Here is a 24,613-nt window from a genome sequence, read left to right as displayed (position 1 = left end):
CTGCCCTCCTGCTCTGTCCGGTGGCCTCAGAAGTGGTCTCCGCGCCTCCTGGAAGCCCAGAGGCCCCAGTTTCTCACAGTCCAGACCTCAGGCAGACTTGCAAAGCCGCCTTCTCCAGCTGCCCCACACCCCCCGCACACAGCACTTTGAAGCACTGTCACAGTCCTCCGGAAAGCCCCGCTCCCGCCTGGGGCAGTGTCCCCATGATCCTGAAAGCTGTCCCCACACTGCTGGCCTGGCCTCCTCCGGGTCCTGAGCACCTTGGAGCAGAACCCACCACCGGCTTCCCACTGTGTTGCCAGTACTTAGCCAAGCAGCCAGTACCCATCACGTAGTACCTCCGGCGTGGGTGGGACAGAATCCAAGCCCACCAAGTACTTGGCCCAGGCGAGATGCAGGGAAGGCCCAGCTGGGCGCCAGCAGACACGGCCCTGGGCCCGGCAGGAGAGTAGGGATGTGGGAATTGGGGAAGGAAGCAGCTTCCACAAGCCGAGCAGGAACTGCGAACATTGGAAGCCACATGACCCCAGGTTGCCACCTGTGAATGGCATCTCTGAGCCAGGGATGTCAGAGGGCGCGCCCCGGGAAGATCCTGGTCCTCTTCCGGTTGGGGAAGGAGAAGGAAGGAGAGAATTGGGGGGCCATGGGGTGGGGGTAGGGGGTACCTCCCCCAGGCCCTGCTTCAGCTGGGAGGGAGAATACTCCAGCTGTTTGCAGAATGAGAGTGAGCCTCACACACCCCGGGGATGGGTGAAGAGGCCTGACCCCTACCCGGGAAATGCCCCTCCCTACCCTCTGGGTTCTACTACCTTCTCATCTGAGCAAGTTTCGGCCTCTGATTCCCACCAGCCTCACGGATTTAACAATTCCGCTTCAATTCCCACCCCTTTCATTGCTGAAGGAGCGGGAGGCTGGGCACAGTGTGGTCACCCCCCTACACAGGGGGACAGAGAGACTGAGCAAGAGGAGAGTCTGGTAGGCACGACTCCAGCCTGGTGCGGGTGGTACAGAGGTGTGGCTCTTTCCTGGAAGGACCTCAGAGTCAGGACTGGAAAGCTCAGGGCTGGAGCCAGGGGGGACCCCGGAAAGTGGACAGGCATGAAGGACATACATCACTTGGGTGGCCGCAAGAGCTGGGAGGTCCAAGGACCAATTCGTGACAAACCAGGCCATTCGAACTGGTGGGTCAGGATGAGTAGGGAGCTCCGAAAACAACCGGCTGCTTCCCCAGCCCCAGATGTAAACTCACTAGGCCAAGATCAGGCCAGAACTGAGGAAGCTGCNTTCGAACTGGTGGGTCAGGATGAGTAGGGAGCTCCGAAAACAACCGGCTGCTTCCCCAGCCCCAGATGTAAAAACTCACTAGGCCAAGATCAGGCCAGAACTGAGGAAGCTGTGCCCCCAGCCTACCAGGCGAGGGGCCACAGCACCACTGTGGGCGGCCTTGAGGCAGGAGGCAGGGGTGCGGTCTGGGCAGCCACTGGGAGCTAGGGTGACTCGGTGCTGGGTCCGAGTGTGTGTGTGTTTAAGTGGTGCGTGGTTTTGTGGGTGTGTAAATGTGTGCTGTGATTGCGTGTCAGTGTGCGAGCGTGTGGGTAGTATCTGTGACTGTGTGAGTGGGTTGTGATTGTGTGGTTCTGTGTGTGTTGAGTGAAGTAGTGTGAAGTAAGGGGACACCAAGAACGTCATCCCTGCCGTGGTCCTTCTGATCGCTGTGGCCTCCCTAAGGCACTGGGCAAGTGCCAGTAACAAACTTGGGAGGGGGCAGGTAACATACGAGAAGACAAGGGCCTGTTCTGGGGTCAAGGCTGTGACCGCATTAGGGATGCATCCTTATATGACAGGTGGATGGCAGAATCAAGTCCAATGACCCCAGGTTTTTCCTCGGAGCCTGTAACAGAGCTGCGGAGTCAGGCTGAGGGGTGGGCTTCTCATCTCTCCCCTAATCTCACCCCACTACGCTGGGGAAGCACCCGGACAGTCCAAGAGGGACAGGACTTCGGTGGCCACACCTGCACCTGACCTTCCTTGGCCCCCCGCTTGCGTCCTCTGGCCGCACAGTCGCCCTGACATGTTGACTCAGGGCGGAGGGCAAAGGCCGATCGATCTCGGCTTCCTTTAGAAAGTGGGGCCAGGCTGGTTGAGCCCGCAGAGTGCAGTGAGGGCGCCCCGTCTGGCCGGGTCCTGGGCACCTGGTGTGGCGAGGAGCACCAGTGTGCCAGAGGAGCCCAGCGGGCCCTGAGGCAGCCATGGGGCTGCTGACCGGGGCCGCGCTGGGGCCGCTGGCCATAGCCGTGGCCATCTTCCTGCTGCTGGTGGACCTCTGGCACAGGCGCAGATTCTGGGCTGCCCGCTTCCCGCCAGGCCCCGTGCCGCTGCCTCTGCTGGGCAACCTGCTGCAGATGGACTTCCAGAACACACTTTGCTACTTTGACCAGGTGAGGAAGGCGGGAGGCGGGGAGCAGCAGAGGGGGGGCGGGAACCCCACCTAGCAGCACACAGCGGGGGTGGGGGGAGCCCCAGGAGATGGGCCGAGCACAGGAGCCAGGTGCGAGAGGCTTACTGCCGATGGCCTTTGTGCAGGGCCCAAAGGACGGTTGGGATTTTCCGATCAAAGAGGGCAAAGGCCTGGAGCGGGGTGTGGGCTTGGCCGTGGATTGGAGATCCCGTCAGACAGCGCTTACATTGTGTGGCCTGGGTCCCTTCTGATTACGTCAGGAGAAAAGGTGTTGAGAATGGGGGAAGGAAGGAGTCTCATCACGAGGCCCATTTTCTACTTTTATCTTATTTATTGAAAGAGGGCATGAGTGAGGGGCAGAGAGAGAGATGCAGGGCTCACTCGAATCGGGGCTCGAGCTCACCTGATGCAGGACTCGAACTCACAAACAGTGAGATCATGACCAGAGCCAAAGTCAGATACCAGCAAACCAAGGGTGACATAATTACAGTGACAGTGTCAACTCTTTTGCTGCTGTGGTCTCTTGGGTCTCAGTGCTCACCTCTATGAACGTCAGTTTCTTCCCTGTAGAATGGGACCCTAACTTGGCCTACTGACAATTTTGGTGACCTCTGCAAAGTCCTAGCTGAGAGGTCTGATGCGGTGTGAGGTCCTCCTCCATTGACAATGTGACCTCCGGGGTCAGGAGGCCAGATCTCGCCCTTGCCCCGGCATGCTGCCCGTGGCCTAGGGGCGCCCCAAGGCAAGCCGCAGCCTGCTGGGTGGGGACGGGCTTGACGAACGCCGGCACCCCTCGGCCTGCAGCTGCGGCGCCGCTTCGGGGACGTGTTCAGCCTGCAACTGGCCTGGACGCCCGTGGTCGTGCTCAACGGCTTGGAGGCCATGCGCGAGGCTCTGGTCTACCACAGCGAGGACACTGCCGACCGCCCACCCATGCCCATCTACGAGCACCTGGGGTTCGGGCCGCGCTCCCAAGGCAAGCGGAGGAGGGGGGCAGACCGAGGTCTGGCGGGGACCGGGCCAGCAGTGGTGCCTCAAGACCCGGCAGAGCCAAGCGGAGGCAGGATCGTGGACGTGTAGTGCAGGGAAGAGTCAGCGAATGCGGCGTGGCCGCCGCTGGAGGAAGGGCCTGGTGCCAAGTGCGGGGTCGGGCAGGGGAGGATGAGGGCGGAGCCTGACCGAGAAGGGGCGGGCCCAGGGCCGGATCGAGCGAGAAAAGGAAGTCAGGGTGGGCGGGAACGAGGCGAAGGAAGTCGGTACGGGCGAGGCCGGAGCGGGGCCGGGACTTTCCCCGACTGGGAAGGGGTCAGGGTGGGCGGAGCAGATTGATGCCGACACCTGCCCCCCGCAGAAGAGAGCTGGCGGGCAGGCAGAGAGGTCGGTGCCCAGCGGCAAGAGGCTGGCAAAGCGGGCGCGACTTAGTGGGGGTGGGGAGCAAGGTTTGTGTGGGCGGACAGGGGGCCGGNCTACGGGCGCGGGTGGCGCGAGCAGCGGCGCTTCTGCTTGTCCACCCTGCGCAACTTCGGCCTGGGCAAGAAGTCCCTGGAGCAGTGGGTGACCGAGGAGGCCACGTGCCTCTGTGCAGACTTCGCCAAGCATGCCGGTGCGTGTCGGGGCCGAGGGACACTGGAGACCGGGACGGAGCGGCTGGGGAAGAGATGGAGGAGACCCCCTGACCCGACCCGCCCCCTCTCAGGACGCCCCCTTAGCCCCAGCACCCTGCTGAATAAAGCTGTGAGCAACGTGATCGCTTCCCTCACCTACGGGCGCCGCTTCGAGTACGACGACCCGCGCCTCCACAGGCTGATGGTCCTAATGCAGCAGGGACTGGAGGAGGAAAGCGGCCTCTTGCGTGAGGTGCGTGAGGTGCGGGGCGGGGCCGCCAAGGGGCCCTGCAGGGCGAGCTCCGCCCTAAAATGGGGCCCCCAGGGGGTGGGGGGGAGCAAGGGGGAGTCCAGAGGGGCCTGGGAGAAAGGCTTCCAAGACAAAAGGCCTGGAGAAGGTGGGGAAATCGCAGGAGCCCAGGAGGCGGCCAAGGAAGGAGCCTGGGCCTCCTCCGCTGGAAGCCACGAGCGCCCACGAGATCTAGGGTTTAGATTTATCCTTCTGGGCCCCGAGCCAGGTGAGAGGATCAAGGCCCGAACTTAGGGAGGAAACATGTCAACGGTGGGGACACCCTGGAGGTGGCGGGGACCTGACCGACCAGGGTGAACCCCTGAGCACAGGAAGGTCCCCCGTGTGTGGCCCTCACAGGCCCTGAACCACATCCCCGTGCTCCTGCACATCCCGGGGCTGGCTGGCAAGGTCTTCTCAGGGCAGAAGGCCTTAATGACCCTCCTGGACGAACTAGTCCAGGAACACAAGATGACCCGGGACCCGACCCAGCCACCCCGAGACCTGACTGACGCCTTCCTGGATGAGGTGGAAAAGGTGAGGTGTCAGGGGCAATGGTGGTGGTTTGAGGACCCCATGAACCGAGGTCCAGGAAGGTGGGGCCTATACATCACCCAGTGATCAGTGACGGGCGCAGGGTGGGAGGCCATCTGGGGACTTCTTCCCTCTGCCCGAGCTCACCGTCTTGGCATGGCCCAGGCGAGGGGGGACCCCGAGACCAGCTTCAATGACCAGAACATGCTCCTGGTGACATCCGACCTGTTCATTGCTGGGATGCTGTCCACCTCAGTCACGCTGGCCTGGGCCCTGCTGCTCATGATCTTGCACCCGGATGTGCAGCGTGAGTTCCGCCCGGGGCCCAGATGGCACGGATGAGGGAGAAGAGGGACCAGCTGGGGCCCCGTAAGCTTGGTTTAGCCCTCGAAGCTCTGAGCAGAGGCTGGGCCCTGGCTCGAGGGTAAGACCGGCCTCCTCCAGAGAGTCAGGCAGAGGTCGGACCCCAGTGGGGATCTGACCACCGTGGGGATGCTGGTCTGTCCAGGACGTGTCCAACAGGAGATAGACGAGGTGTTGGGGCCGGCGCAGCGACCAGAGATGGGGGACCAGACCCGCATGCCCTTCACCATGGCCGTGATCCATGAGGTGCAGCGCTTTGGGGACCTCGTCCCACTGGGCATGCCCCACATGACATCCCGGGACATTGAAGTGCAGGGCTTCCACATCCCCAAGGTAGGTCTCCACACGCATGCTCCAGCACAGCCAAGGCCAGGGAAGGCGGGGACTGGAGCCCAAGTCACCCAGTGCTCATTTCCGCGCGACCGTCCCAGCCCAGGCAGGCGTGGGGGATGGGAGCAGAGGCTGGGCGGCCTGACTCTTCAGAGCCGCCAGTCAGGGGGGGCAGACAGACTGAAATGTTGCACAGTGTTTTGGAGGAGCCTGTGCACAGGGACAGGCGGCAGTGCGGACCCCCGTGGGTGGGGAGTCACTTGGTCCCACCATGGGGACAGAGAAGGTGCCGGGCAGCTCCAGGGGGTCATTTGAAAGAGTCCCGCGTGTGCCTGGCAGAGTGTGCACCCCTGCATGTGTGGTGGCCGGGGTCCAGGCGTCCCATCGCCTAGACCCCGCCCATGCCAGGCATCTCCTGCCAGGGGACAACACTTATCACCAACCTGTCATCAGTGCTGAAGGACAAGACAGTCTGGAAGAAGCCCTTCCGCTTCCACCCCGAGCACTTCCTGGATGGCCAGGGCCAGTTTGTCAAGCAGGAGGCCTTCATGCCCTTCTCTGCAGGTACCCGGGGTGCCCAACTCACTGACCCCCCCCTCCCAGGGGAGTCCTGGAGGATGGAGCCCAGGCCCCAGGCTCACTGAGCACCCCCACACCCGCCCACAGGCCGCCGCACATGCCTCGGGGAGCCCCTGGCCCGCATGGAGCTCTTCCTCTTCTTCACCTGTCTGCTCCAGCGCTTCAGCTTTTCCGCGCCTGAGGGGCAGCCCCGCCCCAGCGACCACGGCGTCTTCTCCTTCCTGATGCTCCCACACCCCTACCAGCTCTGTGCCGTGCCCCGCTAGGAGCAGCCACCCCCTCCCCCCCACTGGCTCCTCAGCAGGGGCCCTGACACGCAATAAACCGGTTTGGCGGTTCCATCCTGGCTTCCGAGTCCTGGAGTCTTGGAGTCCCGCCAGGGCCCCCCTGACCAGCCCCTGGCAGGGATGGGGCCTCGGCTGCCTCCCCAGGGCCAACCCCTACCCCTGCCTTAGCCATCCTTACCTGGTATTTGATCCCATGTGAGAGGGGGGTATACTGAGGGTCAGAAGATGACGAGCTTACCCTCTAGTCACCCACGGAGACCCAGTACTGGCCACTCTGGTTAATGACAATGTGCAGGGTCCTAGCCCATGCCAGGAAGAGCCAGAGCAAGCTGCTAAGAGGGCTCAGCCAGGCCCTGGTGGGGGTGGGGAGGACCCCACTCAGCCGGGACGCCCACACCTCAGGTCCAGCACTGCCCACCCCACTCCACTGGCCAGCGGCTCAGCCAGCAACCAGCATGTCCTCTGCACCCCCCTCAGCTACAACACCCCCAAAGTGAGGAGCTCAGAGATGGCCAGGAAGGATGTGTCAGCTTAACACCCAGGGCTCAGCCCTCAGGCGCCAGAGCTTTCCCTGGGAAGCCTAATGGCAGTCCAGGAGTGAGCCACCTCCCTGAGCCCCAGTCACCCCAAACTAGGATGAGCCCCCTTTCCCAGCCCCTCAGGGATGCCTGTGTCCGGGCACCTGGTCAGGCGTGGCCAGGCTGGGGCAGGAGGACACTCATCCGGGCCCCAACCTAGGGCACAGTCCCCTGAGTGGCTGGGTCAGGCCGGGCTCTCGGGAGACTTGGCCAGGGGGAGGCAGGGAGACCTGTGGGCCCCAGACATGCCCCAGGGACGGGGTCAACCTTGGGCCCAAGTGACAGTGGGATGGTCAGAGGACGAGGAGGCCATGTGGAGACCCTGGAGGAGGACACCTGGCTTTCGTCCTTGCTCTGCCAGGACACTGTGTGACCCTGGGCCAGTCCCTCTCCTGCCCTGGGCTTCTGTTTCCCCTTTAGCCAATGAGATGGTGGCATCAGGTGGCTGCCGGGGCCTGTCTTCCTGCTCTGACCTCTGGGGCTATGACCCCGTTAGCCTGGAGCCCCAACCAGGAGCAGGACCCCCGTCCCCACCCCCACAATCGGCCGGTTCTGGACTGCACACCTGGGCAGCACCTGGCGGCTTCTGAGAGTGGGCTGCTTAGCCAAGTCCTGCACGGACCCCCTGGTGCATTTAGGGAACAGCTTGGGGACCACAGACACTCAGGTCAGAAGTTCCCGCCTCCCTGAGGCTTCCTTTTACCAGAGGACCCTCCTCACCCCCACCCAACAGCATCCCTGACACAGGGCCCACCGGCAGCTCCCAAACGCCTCCGTGACATGGCGCTCCCTGCTCTCCGCACGCAGGGGACTTGGCTGTCCCCTGGCACTGAGTCTGTCTGGAGTATCTGATGTGTCAGGGTTCAGTGGCAGGAGGTGGTGTTCCCGTCCCTTGTCAGGACAGGGGGTGTGGACAGGGCCTCACTGGGTTTTTGAAGACACGAAGCCTCTGAAAGGAGGCAGCTGGGTCTGCAGAAGCAGTAAGTCTGTGGATTTATTGGGTACTTTGTCATTCGTGGTTCCGAGGCTTCCGGGTGTCCGGGGCCGGGAACCAGCCCAGCCAGAGCCTCTTGAGCAGCTGGGGCACCCAGGCCCCAGGCCCTTCCTCCTCTCTCTCCACTTCAGAGGCCTCTGGAAAGCACAGACAGGCAAGCCTGTGGGTCCCTTGCCGGGAGGGCCTTTCCCCAGGACCAGGCCGCCTCAGGGAACAGGCCCAGAACCTGCCGGCTGGTCCTCCAGCCCGGGGGGCGGGGCCTCGGTTCCCGCTACCAGGAAGGAAGCAGGAGGCAGGGGGTGCATTCGGGGAGGATGGGGCATCAGGCTCCCTGGACTTCTTCCCTCCCCTCCCCACCCAGGCCAGGAGGTCTGAGAGGAGCGATCTGTGGCCGCTGCAGGGTCGCTGAGGTCGGGGAGGGACAGTCCTGCACCGGGCCGGGGCCTGCCATCTTACCGGCACGGTATATTGCAATCTCCTTACGGACGTTTTTATCTTCCTGGGAAGAAAGAAAGGCCGCAGGGGTGGGCGAGGACAGGTTCTACGCTACGCGAATGGGGAAACCAAGGCCTCACTTCACAGGAAGTCAAGAGAGGCAGGGCTCAGACCCACTCCTGCGGACACCAGGACCACTGCCTCTCGGCTCCGCAGGGCTCCTTGCTCACNCCCCTCCCTCCAGTGCACTGGGGCTTCTCAGTAGGACCCTTGCTGGAGATGTTCCCGTTGGGGCGCCGGGCTTCTTACCTCCCCGCCTCGCCTCCCTGCCACCTCCTCCTCCTCAGCCATCTCCTTCCCGGCAGCAACGGGGCCGGCTGCTCCCGCCTCTGGGGCCCTCCCTGCCCCCTCATGCTGAGACGAGACGTCCGTCTCCCCCTCGGCAGCACCATTCGGTCCTCCTGTTGCCCTGGGGGGTACGGCCTGCGGGGAGGGTCAGGAGGGTGGGATGCGGGCCGAAAGGGCCTCAGATCGCCTCATCGGCCCTCCCTGTTCTCTCCACCTGGACCTGGACTGTGTACACTACTGTCTTTCCCAGGAAGTCCTTCCCTGCTCAGTGAGTGGGGAGTTTCCGGGGGGAGGGGTTGCCACTGTCCCTGGGATTCCCCTGCCGCGAGCTGGGGTGTCCCTGCCCTTCGTGGGGCTCTGACAGGAGCGAGCCTCACTCACCTCAGAGGCTTGCTTCTTCCCACTCCTGACTCTGCGTCTCTACAGAGGAAAACAGAAGTGACACAGCTGTGAGGGGCGGGGGTCCTTCCCTGCCTGGCCCCTCCTCCCGCTGGACCCACCCAGGATGCCCGGGACAGCCACCCCGCTCAGGGGGAAGAGGGGTCCCCAGCCCTCACCTACCTGAGCGGTCACAGGGTAACACTTATCCATCAGCCCCCACACTGGCCTTAAGGTCTCCCCTATGGGCTGCATGACAAGGAGAGAGAGGAGGGAGGGAAGGCTGAGGTGACATCTAAGGGCCACCTCAGCTACACACTAATCCACATACGCAGACACCTAAAAACTTCCAGTAATTTGAGAAGTTCAAACAAACAAGAAATGATGGTTTTAGAAGCTTAAAACTCTGCATTCATGAAACAAAAATAGGCTGTAAAACAGAAATGCTCAAAAAACCTCTAACTCTTGCACACAAAAATATGCTATAATCATGGAAATGAAAAATCCAGTCCAAGTGTGGAAGGTCAAGTTGAAAAAAACAAAACACTTTCCAGAAAGAACAGTTACGAAGAGATCAGGCGCTCCCCCAGCTAAATCACAGCTCTTTCTGAGAGATGGAACAGAAACCACAGACTGAGGTGGCAGGAGAGAGATACCAAATAAATATGTCCCTTTTTTTTAATCAAGACAATTTCCCAAAGATGAGGGAAGTGAGTTTCCAGAAGAGAAGGAATCACCAAGTGTCCAGGACAATGGATGACGGGGACCCACCCCAGAGCTTCCCATCAATGCATTTGAGAACACAGAGGACAAGGAACCTCAAAACTTCCAGAAATACAAAGGGGGAAAAAGCCTGTTTTAGGAATTCAACCTTCCTCAGACTTTCCTTTGAAAGTCTTTGAAGCCAGGAGACAACGAAGATCTTCAAACTCTATGAGGAAAATACTTCTGGTCTAGAATTCTGTATCTATCCAAACTCTTAGACAAATATGATTTAAGACTGTTTCAGATATGTAATAGCTAAAGACGTCCCCCTCAGGAAGCAGGGGTTCTCCTAGAGGTTGGGTCCCACCAAAACGAAGGAGTGACGGGGGCACCCCCACATGGGAGGGGTGGAGCGCTCCCCAGATCCACGAGAAAGGGAGGCCCCAGGACAGCTGAGGGGTGAGCAGGGTGGGGGGCATCCTGTCCACATGGAAACGGGGAGGGAGGCTCCATGAAAACATCATATTGATAAAGCACCTAATTTGTCTAAATGTATTGCAAGGAGATTGATTTTTGGGGGGCAGAGAGCTTGGGTAAATTAATGGTAGAAGGAAAACTAAAAAAGAGACAAGACAAAAATCACACACGAAGAGTGGCCATGGCACACTACTCGACCGCTAGGAGTATTATTTTCAGTTTAAAAATGTAAACCCTCACTGCTGTCTAATGAGAACTATGATACGCACCCACTGCAATGGCTAAAACCCAACAGCAAGTGCTGGGGAGGATGTGGGGCAACCGGAACCTCCTATTCGCTGCTGGTGCGAGCGCAGAACGGCAGCGACCACCCTGGAAAAGTCGCAGTTTTCTCGCAGGACTAAATGCACCCTTAACCAGGCGCCCCTTCAATCGGGGGCCGGGTATTTACCCACGTGGTAGGAAAACCTATGTCAACACAAAACTTGTGCATGAATATTTACAGCGGGTTTTTTTGGTGATGGTCCCAAACTAGAAACACCCAAGTATCTCAAGTGGTGAGCGGACAAACCGCTGTCCATCCCCACGAAGCTGCCTGCTCCGCTGGAAGCCACAAACTACTGCTGCGCATGCGCCCAAAGAGGCCTCAGGTGCACCATGCAGCGAGAGACCGGAAGCCCAGGCTGCATCGGGGATGCCTCCACTTCCAGAACAATCTGGCTACCGCAAAGTCCAGGAACGGAAAACTCTTCACCAGACGGATTGTTCGAAGGGATGGAGCTGCTCTGGTTATGCCTGTCAAAAAAAGGCCCCCTGGGGCACCTGGGTGGCTCAGCCGGTTGAGCGTCCAACTGCACCTCAGGTCATGATCTCACAGTTTGTGGGTTCGAGTCCCGCATCGCGCTCTGTGCTGACAGCTCAAGCCTGAAGCCTGCTTCAGATTCTGTGTGTGTGTGTTTCTCTCTGCCTCTCCCCCACTTAGGATCTGTCTCTTTCTCTCTCAACATAAACATTAAAAAAGTAAATAAGAGCCCACTGCTGTGGAGGGGGACTTAAAGCTAAAAATGATATAAAAATCAGCGAAACATCAATGTTATTTAAAAGACTAACAATCGAAAATGTCACTACTCAACATTTTACAACCTCAAAACAAGGCTACAGCTATCTATACTAGAAGGCTGAGGGAGGTGAAGTGCATGCTGGAGGGGCAGTAGATGTGCAGTTGTTACAAGAGCTAGATCCTCAGCTTCCACTGTAGGAATTCACTGACTAGTGTTTGTTTTTATTTTTGAGAGAGAGAGAGCGAGTGGAGGAGGGGCAGAGAGAGGGGGACAGAGAGCATCCCAAGCAGGCTCGACTTGGGGCTCGATCTCATAAATCATGAGCTCACAACCTGAGCTGAAATCAAGAGTTGGACGCTTAACCCTATGAGTCACCAGGTGCCGTGAGAATAAAACGATTAAATGGAATTTGACTGGTTACTTTAAAATAAACAGCAACGACAAAGAAAGGAGGTAAAGTTGGACTCGGTGCTCTCCAAGGTACCTGCCAACATGGGCCTTCTTAGGGGCTCCCCACCTCTGAACGGTCACCCCAGAAGGTGGAGCACATACTTCTCAGAGTTTCTGCACCGCCGATAACCTTGTTTCTATGGGATTCTCTTCCCAACAGCGCTGTGCAGAGAGGAGGCCCCCAGAGATCAGGTATGTGGTTCTGTGCTGTCACTTGGGCAGCCTGGATCTAGTCCTTCTTGGGCCTAGATCTGTATAAAGTGTGAGCTGCTGGGTTGCCGTGAGGCTTAAATGACGTAACAGATGGACAGCACGTAATCCAGCCCGTGGCCCTGGGTGAGCGTCCAGCATCTGTGTTCTTCTGACCCAGGGATGGGGGCGGGGGCTTCCGCCATAGGTTCGCGGATCTGGGACACGGAGGAGAGAATGCGACCCCAGGCAGGTGTCCTGCTCGCCACCACCTCATTCACCCGTGGGCGCTGAACCACATTCCACGGCTACTCAAATGAATGAGGGGTCATCTGTTCCTCTTGGATGGTGGAGGCAACTGCCACAGAGGCCGGGGGCGACCAGCCAGCCAACCCGGGGAAGGTGGGGCCTCTGTTTTGACACTTTGCCAGAAACACAGCGAATTTCTGCAGAGCCCTTGCATGCACACACGTACACACACAGTCGGTTAACAGTTGAGCTCAAGAAGCGTGACCCCTGTTCAGGCTACAGGGAGACCATCCCGGCCTCTAGGCCTCCGCAGTGCCTACCTGTGCGGATTCCCCAGCGATCTCATGGTCCGGGGCTGGCTTCCTCACAGACTCCTGAAAATAGTAGTATGCCACTCCTGCGGGCGGGTGGAGAAAGACCAGTGAAACTGTTTAAAAGAGCGATGTAATCACTAAAATGTCAGTATTTACAATATACCAGAAATCATAGCTTTTTAAAATGAACTTGTGGGGCGCCTGGGTGGCTTAGTCGGTTGAGCGTCCGACTTTCGCTTGGGTCATGATCTCACAGTTCGTGGGTTCGAGCCCCGCGTCGGGCTCTGTGTTGACTGCCAGCTCAGAGCCTGGAGCCTATTTCAGTCTGTGACCCCCTCTCTCTCTGACCCTCCCCTGCTCACGCTGTCTCTCTCTCTCTCTCTCCTAGAAATAAATTTAAAAAAAATAAAAAAATAAAAAAATAAAATAAAATGAACTTGTAACGAAAGATGTTAGATATTAAAGTATATGCGCGATATATGACTTTTCAAAAGGAATGCAAGCAAAAACAGGAAGATCACTGCTGTAGGACATTAGGTTGTGGGGGTTTTGGTTCCTGGGTTTTCTGGGGAGCGGGGGAGGCATGGGTTTTAGAATCAAACGTGGGTTCAAATCCTAGTTTCACTACGAAGGGCAGAAAGAAGGGAAGGGAAGAAAGGGATAGAAGGGCAGCCTTGACTGAGGTCCCTGGGAGCCCCGGTAGGTGGTAAGAGGTGGGGGTGGCCCTGAGGCGGGAACCAGCTCCCCAGCTCCCGCCGTCACCCCGCACCCAGGCTCCTACCTGCAAGAATGAAGACCTGCACTATGTACAGGGGCTTGTAGAGCCTGGAAGGAAAGCCGAGTTGAGCATAAGGCTGGGCTCTCTCGTGCCCTCACTGGCGGGGGTACCGGCTTTCCTCCCAATCCCCAGGACCACCTCCCCCAGGGCGTGTCTAACTCTGTGGGGGAATAAATCCTGCGGCTGTAACGGGGCTCAGCCCGGGCTTCCCGCCGCCTGGCAGGCAAGGCTCAGCGCCTCTGCAGGCTTTGGCAGCCAGACCTGGAGCCGGGAGCACGCTCCCTTCTCCCTTCCTTTTGTACTTGTTCCACGGGTCCGCCTTGCCTTCCGGGCCAGGAAGCAAGGACCCAGCCTTGGCTGGACATTCGTAGCTGCTCATTCAGCACAGGGTCAGCTCTTCTCCCCAGAGTCCTCGAAAGCACCCCCCCTACTCTGGGCAGATCCCACAATCCGGATCAGAAATAGTATCCCCAGGACTCATCCTCCTCTTCTGGGGCCCCTCCCGTGAGACAAGCAGAGCATCTGGACACTGGCAGGACACTGGCTCCCAGTGTGCGTGTGTGTGCACGCACATTCACACATCCACACACGTGCACACACATGCGCGCACACATTCACACATCCACACACGTGCGCACACACGTGCACACACATTCACACATGTGCTCACACATTCGCACACACATTCACACGTGCGCGCGCACATTCACACATGTGCTCACACATTCACACGTGCGCACACACATTCACACATGTGCTCACACATTAGCACACACACGCACACAGGCATGTGCCCCACCTGTCAGGACGAGGCCCTCCAGCCCAACCCTGAGTCACAGGGATCCTGTAACTGTCAAGGAAAGGGGACTCAGAACCCTATTTCCCCTTCCTCTGAGATCCAAAAGGGGTCCCCTTTCCTGGTGATTGGAGCCCCTGGAACAGGGCCCATTTAAACCTCACCTCTCTCTCTGACAGCACAGTCCAAACAACATTTTCAGTCTGAGAAGAAAAAATGGTCACCAGTCAATGCATCCCGCAGGCTAGGGACCCCAGCGCTCCTTTCCCTGGTGGCTGTAGGGACTGCAGTGGCCCAGAGGCAGCTGGGGGAGTGGCAAGGACATCTGGCCACAGGGCGCAGCCCGGGGACGGCCCGCAGGTCACAGCTGGAGACCAAACTCGGGACGGAGTGGGCTAGCGATGAGAGCTTGGAAAATGCTCACGGATTTCTCCCAAGACCTCAGAGTCCCAAATGAAAGCTGGTTTCAACAGCCTCAGAGCTGGAAGGTAGCTCCCAGAGAATCAGGCTGGGAAAAGGCAGCTGGGAGAGGATTAAGGAAAAGGGGATCACTCTATCGAACGCTTGGTAAAAAAGTGACCCCAGATGTAGGTAGCTAATTATTGCAGAAGTGCTGCATAACAGAAAATAACTCAAAAGGGTTGGTAGCTTTTGATCATTATTATTTACTAGTATAATTTAGGAGTCCTGCGGGAGATCGCTAGCCTCTTCAAAATAACCTCTCTGTCTGAAATCCCACCATCGGAGTCCAATTCCATCCAAACCAACACCATTGCAAAGTCAAGGTCTCCAGTGTGAGCTGGACCCAGTGTGGCCCGGGGCCTCTGCTTCCCAAGGGAGCTCCCCATTCTCCCCAGGGACTATTTCAGAATCTCCCTTTAAACCTCCACCCCAACCCCACCTTCCCCACTTTCAGCAGAGAACACAGACACCCCCGGATGGGGATGGGAGTTCCCTTAACTCTCTGCCGCCTCTCTGCTTCTCCCAGGCCATTTCGTCTTCAGGGACGCAGCTGCCCTCTGCCCTCCGGGCCCAGCCCCACTCTGTGCTCCAGTCCATCCGGTCTTCTCACAGCCTGGGTGTTTGGGGGTCCCCTCTCTCACTGGTATATTCAGGCTTTCCTTTTCTACTGGCCCCTAATCAGCAAGTCACACATCACTCCTGTGTTCCATTAAAAAAAGGCCATTCTCCCTTGAACCAGATCCCTTCCCAGCTACTGTTGTGATGGCCCCCCATCCTGCACACCAGCCCGTGGGCTGTCTGCAGGGAGTGTCTTCTCTCCTCCCCTTACTCTACGGCTGCTTCAGCGTGGTCCTGTCCCCGCAAACCTCCAAAACCTCTCTCGCCAAGGTCACCAATAGTGCTGAGCCACCAGAGCCAGTGGGCCCTTTCCAGGCGTGGCTCACTCCGGCTCTCTGGCAGCACTACGGTGCCTCCCTTGTCCAGAGTCACCTTCTCTGAGAAAAGTGCTGGCAACATATTCAACAGGAAGCTTTCTAGTCATTTCCAACTTGGTGTGAGCAAAGTTATCAGGCTTTTTCTGAGAGGTGGTTTGGAGGAGGAGAGGGGAGTAAAGGATTCCTGAGGGAGAGAGGAAGAGGGAGGAGGGGAGGGCCAGGCAGGAAAGGTAAGCTGAGAGTCTCAAAGACCACTTCCACCTGCTTGGGGGCTTTCCCGAGGGCAGCCCTTGGAGCCTGCCAACCTTGATGATGTTCGCGATTTGCAGAGGACCCTCTGACCCTTTCAGTGCCCGGCAGCCTAGTCACGTCCCTCTGGCTCCAGGGCCGAGCCTGTGTAGGGCACCGCAGCCCAGCCCAGTCTGGGAGTCCAGGGCACAGCCCCTCCCTTCTGCAAGGAGAGCGGTGTCTGTGTGTGACATCATGTCCTAGGGGGCTTTATGACAGGACAGCCTCTTCAACTGTGGCCCAAGCAGTTTGTCACTTGCCTCACGGTGGCTTTAAACCCCCACCAGTCAGGGGCGGCACCTCTGTAGCTATCTCTTCAGTTCCATTCAATGCCGCCATCGCTGCCTGAGCCCCTGCAATGTGTCAAGCTACGAGCTAGGTGCCAAGTCCTGTAGGGATTCAAACACATAAAGGTATGGAAGTCTCAGTCCTGTCAGAAGAGGGATCTTTTCTGAACTGAAAACAAGATCGCAGTCTAACTATTTCTGAGTGTCAACCAGGGTCTGCTGAGCCTCCACTTGGGGCCAGGAAAAATGTTGAGGGGACAGAGAGGCAGGCAGGACACAGAGCCTGCCTTTGAGGAGCTTGAGGACACCAAACAGACATACTCTGATTCAAGATGGTAACTTTACCCTCCCCAAATTACTATTAACGTAACTTAAAAAATTACTATTAATGTAACTAAATAATAATGACAAAACTATGGATGGTTAAAACTGAGGAATGCTTAGGGGCACCTGACAGTCAGTTGAGGATCTGACTCTTGATTTTGGCTCAGGTCATGATCTCATGATTCATGAGCTCGAGCCCCATGTGGGGCTCTGTGCTGACAGCATGGAGCCTGCTTGGGATTCTCTCTCCCTCTCTCTCTGCCCTCCCACCATAATAAATAAATAAGCATTATAAAAAAAAAACAAACCTCTAGGAAATAGTTTCATACATACATGAAATATTTACCAAGATTGATCATATTCACAACCATAAAACAAGCGTCACTAAATTTAAAAGATTAGAGTCACTTCCGGGGGCCACCTGGCTGGCTCAGTCAGTAGAGCATCCAACTCCTGATCTCAGGGTTGTGAGTTCAAGCTCCACTTTGGGGGTGGAGTCTACTTTAAAAAAAAAAAAAAGTTTGTTCTTTGACCACAATGGAATTAAATTAGAAATCTGTAACAGAAAGATCCCTGGAAAATCTCCAAATATTTAGAAACTAAACACACATTTAAATAACACATAAGTGAAATAAAAAAATCTAAGAGAAAATTCTAATGTTTTTTTGAACTGAATGAAAATGAAAAAATATCAAAATGTGTGGGATGCAGTTAAAGTACTTCCTAGAGAAAACCTCACAGTATTAAAAATATCTCTATTAGAAAATAACAGGCGCACGTGGGTAGCTCAGTCAGTTAAGTGTTGGACTCTTGGTTTTGGCTCCGGTCATCACCTCCTGGTTCATGAGTTCAAGCCCCACCTCTGTGCCGACATCTCAGAGCCTGCTTGGGATTCTCTCTCTCCCTCTCTCTCTGACCCTGCCCTGCTCCCTCTCTCTTAAAAAATAAATAAACTTTAAAAAAAAAAGAAAGTAACAAATGTCTCAAATGAATTACCTCAGTTTCTACTTTAAGAAACTGGAAATGGAAGAGCAAATAAAGCCCAAAGTAAGCACAGAATTAAAAAAGATTAAAGTGAAAATAATTGAAATAGAAAACAGAAAGACAATAAAACAATAGAAAAAAACAGTAAAGGGGCGCCTGGGTGGCTTAGTCGGTTAAGCGTCCGACTTTCGCTTAGGTCATGATCTCNTCTCACTCACCAGGAAAGAAAAAAAACATTAAAAAAAAAAAAAAAAGAAAGAAAAAAACAGTAAAACCAAAAGCTGGTTTTATGAGAAGAACAAAATGTATAATTCTATAGATAGACTAAACCAGGGGAAAAAAAGTAAGATATGAGTGATCAGTATCAAGAATGATAAAGGTGACAATGAAGCAGTTTCTATAGATACCAAAATGACAATAAGGGAATATTATGAACATGTCCTGCCAATAAACTGGACAACCTAGAAGAAAGGGACAAAATCTTTAAAAGGCACAAAATACCACAGCTCAGACAACAAGAAGAACAAACCCTGAATAACACATCTATTGAAGACAATGTATTTAACTCTCCCACAAAGAAAACTCCAGATCCACATGGTCTCACAAGTGAATTCCACCAAACTTTTAAGGAAGAAATGATACCAATTCTACACAAACTCTTCCAGAAAAAGGAGAGAATACTTTCCATCTCATTGTATGAGGGATGAAGGCAGCATTATCGGATATCAAACCCAGACAAAATCTGACACAAGAAAACGACAGAACAACACCCCTCTTAAACATAGATGCAAATATTATTAACAAATCTTAACTTGAAAAGAACAACATATGGAAAGTATAATACATAATATCAAAGGAGTTTACCCTCAGGAATGCAAGGTCAGCTCAACCTTCAAAAAACAATCAACATATTTCACCATTGTAAATAAAAAAGAAAAATCATGTGTTTATCTCAACAGGTGCACAAAAAACATTTGACAAAATCAACAACTGTTCCTGAAGAAAAACTTCCAGAAAACTAGGAGTAGTTGAGAATATCCTCAACTTGATGAAAGACATCTATGAAAAACTTAGTGCTAACAATACACTCCATGAAAACTACTGGATGCTTTCCCCCGAAGTTCAGAAATAAGGCAAGGATGTCTGCCCTCATCATTTCTATACAACACTGTGCTGGAAGTCTTAGTCAATGAACTCAATCAAAAAAATGAAGTAACTGCCCCTTACACCATTTGTAAACCTACCATACTCCTGAATGATGCAATGATGTCAGTGATAAAGCATAACATCAAACATCTAGCCCAATAACCAATCTAACATCTGCAAATCTGATTTGTTACCATTTGCCAGTTTTTTTCCTGAAGTCAAACTATATACTTTGAGTAACAGACTTCTACAGTCAGGGCCTCATTACTACAATGATTCATCCCTTAATATAACTTATAATACTGTTTGTGTCCATTTCATAAAAGAGCTGTAACATTTTCTCCACCAATTTCTGTAGCAAATTGCAAATGAGACCAAAGCCTTTCACTTGCAAATGTATCATAATGTTGCTCATTGATTAAACTAATGTTTTTCAAATTTGACAGAGTTAGCCATTATAAAAGATGACCAATCCTTGCAATGAACTTCAAAGCTTAACATAAAAAGAAAGAGAGAATTGGAGAAACAGAGAGAAAAGTAAAAGGCAATCAGATTGGAAAAGAAAAACTAAAACTAGCTTTATTTTACAGACAACATGATTGTGTATAAAGTCCTAAGGGATCATACAAAAAATTACTCTAGTTTAGCAAGACTGAAGGATACTAGATCAATATATAAAAATAAATTATATTTGCAGTGCACATAAAACTGCTCTAAAAAATAAAGTATATTTAAAAATCAGTTATATTTCTATATAATAGCAACAACTGGGAATTGAAATATTTTTAATTATACCATTTATAATAGCATCAAAAATATGAAACTTAGATGGGAAAATATGACAAATGTATGCAAGATCTGTACACTATACACTATAAGGCACTGATGAAAGAAGTTAAAGTAGACCTAATTAAATGAGGGGAGAGGCCATGGTCGTGGATCAGAGGATTCGATGTTGTTAAGATGTCAATTCTACTCTCAAAGTCAGTGTCATTGTAATAAAAGTTCCAGCGAAGTTTTTCCTTGTTAAAATCAAATGCTTTATATCTAAGGTTCATAATGGAAATGCAAAGGGCCTAAAATGGCCGAACAATTAAAAAAAATAAGCAAAGTTGTTCAGCAATCAAGACAATATGAAGTTGCTGATGTCAAGAGAGATGGGAGGGAAGAGAGTCCAGATGCAGGTCCATACGCTGTTGACTGACTTTAGACAAAGGTAATTCACTGGAGGAAAGAGTCTTTTCAATAATGGTCCTAGAGAAACTGGATATTCATATGGAAAAAAAGTGGACTTTGATTCATATCTCACACCATGTACAAAAAATAACCCAAGTTTAATCACAGACCTAAATCCAAAACCTAAAACTATAAAATGTCTAGAAGAAAACGTAGGAGAAAATCTTTATGACTATGGATTAAGCAAAAATTTCACAATATAACACCAAAATCATGATCCATAATAGAAAAAAAACTGATATACTGGAGTTCATAAAAATTTAAATCTTCCCTTCTAATTTTTTTTAATGTTTTATTTTATTTCTGAGAGAGAGAGACAGCATGAGCAGGGGAGGGTCAGAGAGAGAGGGAGACACAGAATCTGAAACAGGCTCCAGGCTCTGAGCTGTCAGCACAGAGCCCGACGTGGGGCCCGAACCCATGAACCAAGAGATCATGACCTGAGCCGAAGTCAGACGCTTACCCGACTGAGCCACCCAGGTGCCCTAAATATTGCCTTCTAAAGCCACTATTAACAGAATAGAAAGACAAGCCACAGACTAGGAGAACATATTTGCAAATTATATAGCTAATTAAGAAATCTATCTTGAATATATAAAGAACCGGGGCACCTGGGTGGCTCAGTCAGTTGGACAGCCAACTTTAGCTCGGGTCATGATCTCGTGTTGTGAGTTTGAGCCCCACATGGGACTCTATGCTGACAGCTCAGAGCCTGGGGCCTGCTTTGGATTCTGTGTCTCCCTCTCTCTCTCTCTGTCTCTCTCTGTCTCTCTCTCTGCCCCTCCCCTGCTCACGCTCTGTCTCTCAAAAATAACAAACATTACAGAATTAAAAAAAAAAAAATAGAACATATAAAGAACCCTCAAAATAATAAGAAAAAAACCAAAAATGGGCAAAAGATGGCACAAAAACAGACACTTAGATCAATGGAACAGAATAGAGAACCCAAAGATGGACCCACAAACGTATGGCCAACTAATCTTTGACAAAGCAGGAAAGAATATCCAATGGAATAAAGACAGTCTCTTCAGCAAATGGTGCTGGGAGAAGTGGGCAGCGACATGCAGAAGATGAACCTGGACCACTCTCTTACACCACACACAAAGATAAACTCAAAGTGGATGAAAGACCTGAATGTAAGACAGGAAGCCATCAAAATCCTCGAGGAGACAGCAGGCAAAAACCTCTTTGACCCCGGCCGCAGCAACCTCTTACTCAACAGGTCTCTGAAGGCAATGGAAACAAAAGCAAAAATGAACTACTGGGACCTCATCAAGATAAAAAGCTTCTGCACAGTGAAGGAAACAATATATGCTAACTAACTTGGATGTAAATTTTTAAAAAATTAATTACATAAAAAAATAAAATAAAATGGCCAAAAGCTTTAAGTAGATACTTCGCCAAAGAAGATAGATAGATGGAAACTGAGCACATGAAAGGCTCTCAACATCGCGGCTCACTAGGAAAGAAAATGCAAATTAAAACCATAATAAGATATCATTGCATAGCTACTATAAATTCTCTCAAATTAAAAAGACTGACCATAACAAACATTGATGAGAAGTGGAATAACAAACTCTCAGCCACTGCTGACAGGAATATAAAATGATGCAACCACTTTGTGGAGTCTGGAAGCTTCTTTAATAATAAAAACATATGGGGCGCCTGCGGGGCTCAGTTGGTTAAACATCTGACTTCGGCTCAGGTCATGATCTGTGGTTCATGAGTTCGAGCCCCGCGTCGGGCTCTGTGCTGACAGCTCAGAGCCTGGGGCCTGCTTTGGATTCTGTGTCTCCCTCTCTCTCCTCTCCTCTCCTGCTCACGTTCTGTCTGTCTGTCTGTCTGTCTCTCAAAAATAAATAAATGTTTAAAAAAATTTTTTTAATGTAATGGAAACAATGACTAGCAGGTTGGATACTACAAAAACAAAACAAAACAAAACTGAATTAGTGCATTTAAAGAGAAGACCAAGAAATTCTCCCAGAACACAGAGGCAAAAGGTAAAGAATGGAAGTGTTTGAGAGAAGACAGATGGAGAAGAGACCTAGAAGATCAAATAGTCATAAAATAAGATCACTGGGAGGAAGAGAGTCCAGGGCGAAGCAATGAAATAAAAATGCTCCTTGAAGTAAAGGAAGCCTTGACTCTTTTTTTTTTTTAATGTTTTATTTATTTCTAGGAGAGAGAGAGAGAGACAGCATGAGCAGGGGAGGGTCAGAGAGAGAGGGAGACACAGACTCTGAAATAGGCTCCAGGCTCTGAGCTGGCAGTCAGCACAGAGCCCGACGCGGGGCTCGAACCCACGAACCACGAGATCATGACCTGAGCGAAAGTCGGACGCTTAACCGACTAAGCCACCCAGGTGCCCCAAGGAAGCCTTGACTCTTAATCACATGCTTTTAGATTAACTTAATAGGGCAAAAATAACACTAAGCATATATATCTTGGTAAGATTTTTGAATTTTAAGGATAAAGAAAACATTAAGGGGGCACCTGGCTGGCTCAGTCTGTGGAGAATGTGACTTTAAAAAAAAAAAAAAAATCGATTTATTTTTGAGAGAGGGACAGACCATGAGCAGGGGAGAGGCAGAGAGAGAGAGGAAGACATAGCATCTGAAGCAGGCTCCAGGCTCTGAGCTGTCAGCACAGAGCCCAATATGGGGCTCGAACCCACAAACCGTGAGATCATGACCTGAGCTGGAGTCAGATGCTTAAAGGACTGAGCCCCCCAGGCACCCCTGGAGAATGTGACTCTTAATCTCAGGGTTGTGAGTTCAAGTCCCATGTTGGGTGTAGACACTACTTAAAAATAAAATCTAAAGAAAGAAAATACTTAAAATCTAAAGAAAGAAAGAGAGAGAGAAAGAGAGAGGGAGGGAGGAAGGAAGGCAGGCAGGCAGAGAGACAGAGACAGAGAGAGAAAGAAAGAGAAAAGAAAACATTAAGGCAGAGGGGGGAAAACCCAGATTCCCTAAAAAGAATGAAGAATCAGAATGGTGTCAATTACCACCCGTGATACGGAGCGTCAGGGGAGAGTGGCGTAACGTTCTGCAGGGAACTGAGGGAAAATGATTGATTGTGACCCAAGAATTCTATGCTGAGCCAAGCTCCCTGTGTCAGGACAACGGAAAGGTTCTCCGTGGCCACTGGGCCCAGACATGAGCCTGCGGGCACTGCCTCTCTCTTCTCAAGCCACAGAAGTGAGAGTAGACCTGAAAATAAATCCATCACCGTGCTGGAAGCGACAAGCGGAGCCCTGTTAAACTAGAAGCTAGAAGGAAGCCCTCAAGAACAGAAGGCAGACGGAGTGAGGCTGACAGAGGACACCAAAGCACAGAGTACAGGCAGGAGCATCGCTGTGAAAGGTGGAAGGTCTCGGGGGGCCTCTGACTGTTCATTAAAGTGCGAGATCTCGGCAGCAGGACAGAAGCCTATTAGGGTAACTGCTCTGGGGATTCATGTGAAGCAGAAAGGTGACGGGCTTCCTCTCTCCTCACCTCTGGCAAGCAGACAAAAACATGTATTAACCACCAGGTGGGAGCAATGAATGTGAGAATTATTTTTTGTTTGTTTGTTTAAAGTTTATTTTTGAGAGGGAGAGGGAAGAGCAGAGAGAGAGAGAGAAAGAGAGAGAGAGAGGAAGATAGAGGATCCAAAGCAGGCTCCACCCTGTTAGCACGGAGCTCAATGTGGGGCTTGAACTCACAGATCCTGAGATCATGACCCGAACCAAAGTCCGACACTTAACCGACTGAACAACCCAGGTGCCCCAAATATGAGAATTCTTGGCCATAAAAGTGCTGGATGGCTGGTAACTAACACCCAGCAGGAATGGGGAGCCCCAGGGCCCCAAAGTCTAACCACAAGTACACCCTGATTAACGATGTGTTTTCATGACCCTGCATAGGTTAATAGCACTCCACAATAAATAAAAGCATTCAAAGAGAGTCTACCAAAGTATTTTAAAAAAGGACAGGGGCACCTGGGTGGCTCAGTCAGTTAAGCGTCGGACTTTGGTTCAGGTTATGATCTCACAGTTCACGAGTTCGAGCCTCACATCAGGGTCTGTGCTGAGAGCATGGAGTCTGGAGCCTGCTTCAGATTCTGTGTTCGCCCCACCCCCCACCTCTCTCTCTGCCCCTCCCCCACTTGCGCCCTCTCTCTCTATCAAAAATAAACATTTTTAAAAATGCTTTAAAAAAAAAAAGAGTATGTTGCAACCTTGGAGTAGAAGAGATCTTCTTACAAATAAGACACAAAACACTTATACTATATAAATATTTAAATCTCTGCATGACACAGCCATCAACAAAGTTGAAAACAAACAAGAAATAGGGTATTTGCAGTGTATGTGGCAAAGATTAATACGGAGACTACAAAAGGCGTTCCTACAGATCAAAAGGACGATGAAATAGAAAAATGGGCAAAGAAGATGAAGAAATATAAGTGGCCACATCAAAAAAAGCTCAATTTCATTAGTAATCATGAAAATTAAAACAAAGAGCTATAATTTTCTCCCCTTAAATTGGCAAAACTATAAACCTGATGATATTAAATGTTGAAGTGGGTACAAGGGACCCGCACCTTCAATCACTGATGAGCGCACAATTTGGCAATATCTATTTAAAACACACATACCTTTTGCCTCAGCAGTTCTATTTCTAGTTACCTACTGCAGAGAAATTCCCACTCGGACAGGCACAGATGGGGCATGAATGAGGATGTACTTTGTTTTAAAAGACTCTTTTTTTTTTT

At 52.3% G+C, this 24,613-nt stretch overlaps 2 protein-coding genes across 10 annotated transcripts in view; one reads left to right on the top strand and one right to left on the bottom strand.

Annotated features, from left to right (window-relative positions):
- Nucleotides 1-2,249: 2,249 nt before the first annotated feature.
- CYP2D6 (cytochrome P450 family 2 subfamily D member 6) lies at nucleotides 2,250-6,503 on the top strand. Its single transcript, XM_077757972.1, has 9 exons — nucleotides 2,250-2,438; nucleotides 3,263-3,438; nucleotides 3,898-4,061; nucleotides 4,155-4,315; nucleotides 4,712-4,888; nucleotides 5,051-5,192; nucleotides 5,394-5,581; nucleotides 6,001-6,142; nucleotides 6,245-6,503. Exons 1-9 carry the CDS (start codon nucleotides 2,250-2,252, stop codon nucleotides 6,421-6,423), a joined length of 1,518 nt encoding a protein of 505 aa, XP_077614098.1. The 3' UTR covers nucleotides 6,424-6,503.
- A 1,489-nt stretch (nucleotides 6,504-7,992) lies between these two features.
- Nucleotides 7,993-24,613, bottom strand: part of LOC144226452 (uncharacterized) — a 25,939-nt gene continuing 9,318 nt past the window's right edge. For 2 of the 9 annotated variants that reach the window (XM_077757857.1, XM_077757859.1), the window contains 5 exons: nucleotides 12,629-12,705; nucleotides 9,361-9,426; nucleotides 9,181-9,219; nucleotides 8,761-8,934; nucleotides 7,993-8,562 (listed from right to left, as the gene is read on the bottom strand). In XM_077757857.1, the coding sequence (XP_077613983.1) occupies nucleotides 8,032-8,562; nucleotides 8,761-8,934; nucleotides 9,181-9,219; nucleotides 9,361-9,426; nucleotides 12,629-12,705 (887 nt within the window). In that variant the 3' untranslated portion in view covers nucleotides 7,993-8,031. Of the gene's footprint in view, nucleotides 8,563-8,760; nucleotides 8,935-9,180; nucleotides 9,220-9,360; nucleotides 9,427-12,628; nucleotides 12,706-13,403; nucleotides 13,448-14,360; nucleotides 14,400-14,620; nucleotides 14,719-15,898; nucleotides 16,036-16,141; nucleotides 16,271-24,613 lie in introns of those variants that run through there. The other 7 variants (XM_077757856.1, XM_077757861.1, XM_077757863.1 and 4 more) reach the window with 7 other exon arrangements.

Source organism: Crocuta crocuta, unplaced genomic scaffold (genome assembly GCF_008692635.1).
Source record: "Crocuta crocuta isolate KB4526 unplaced genomic scaffold, BGI_CrCroc_1.0 scaffold143, whole genome shotgun sequence".
Taxonomy (NCBI): domain Eukaryota; kingdom Metazoa; phylum Chordata; class Mammalia; order Carnivora; family Hyaenidae; genus Crocuta; species Crocuta crocuta.
The sequence above is the reverse complement of the archived record's forward strand: the minus strand, read 5'-3'. Positions and strand labels throughout refer to the sequence as shown.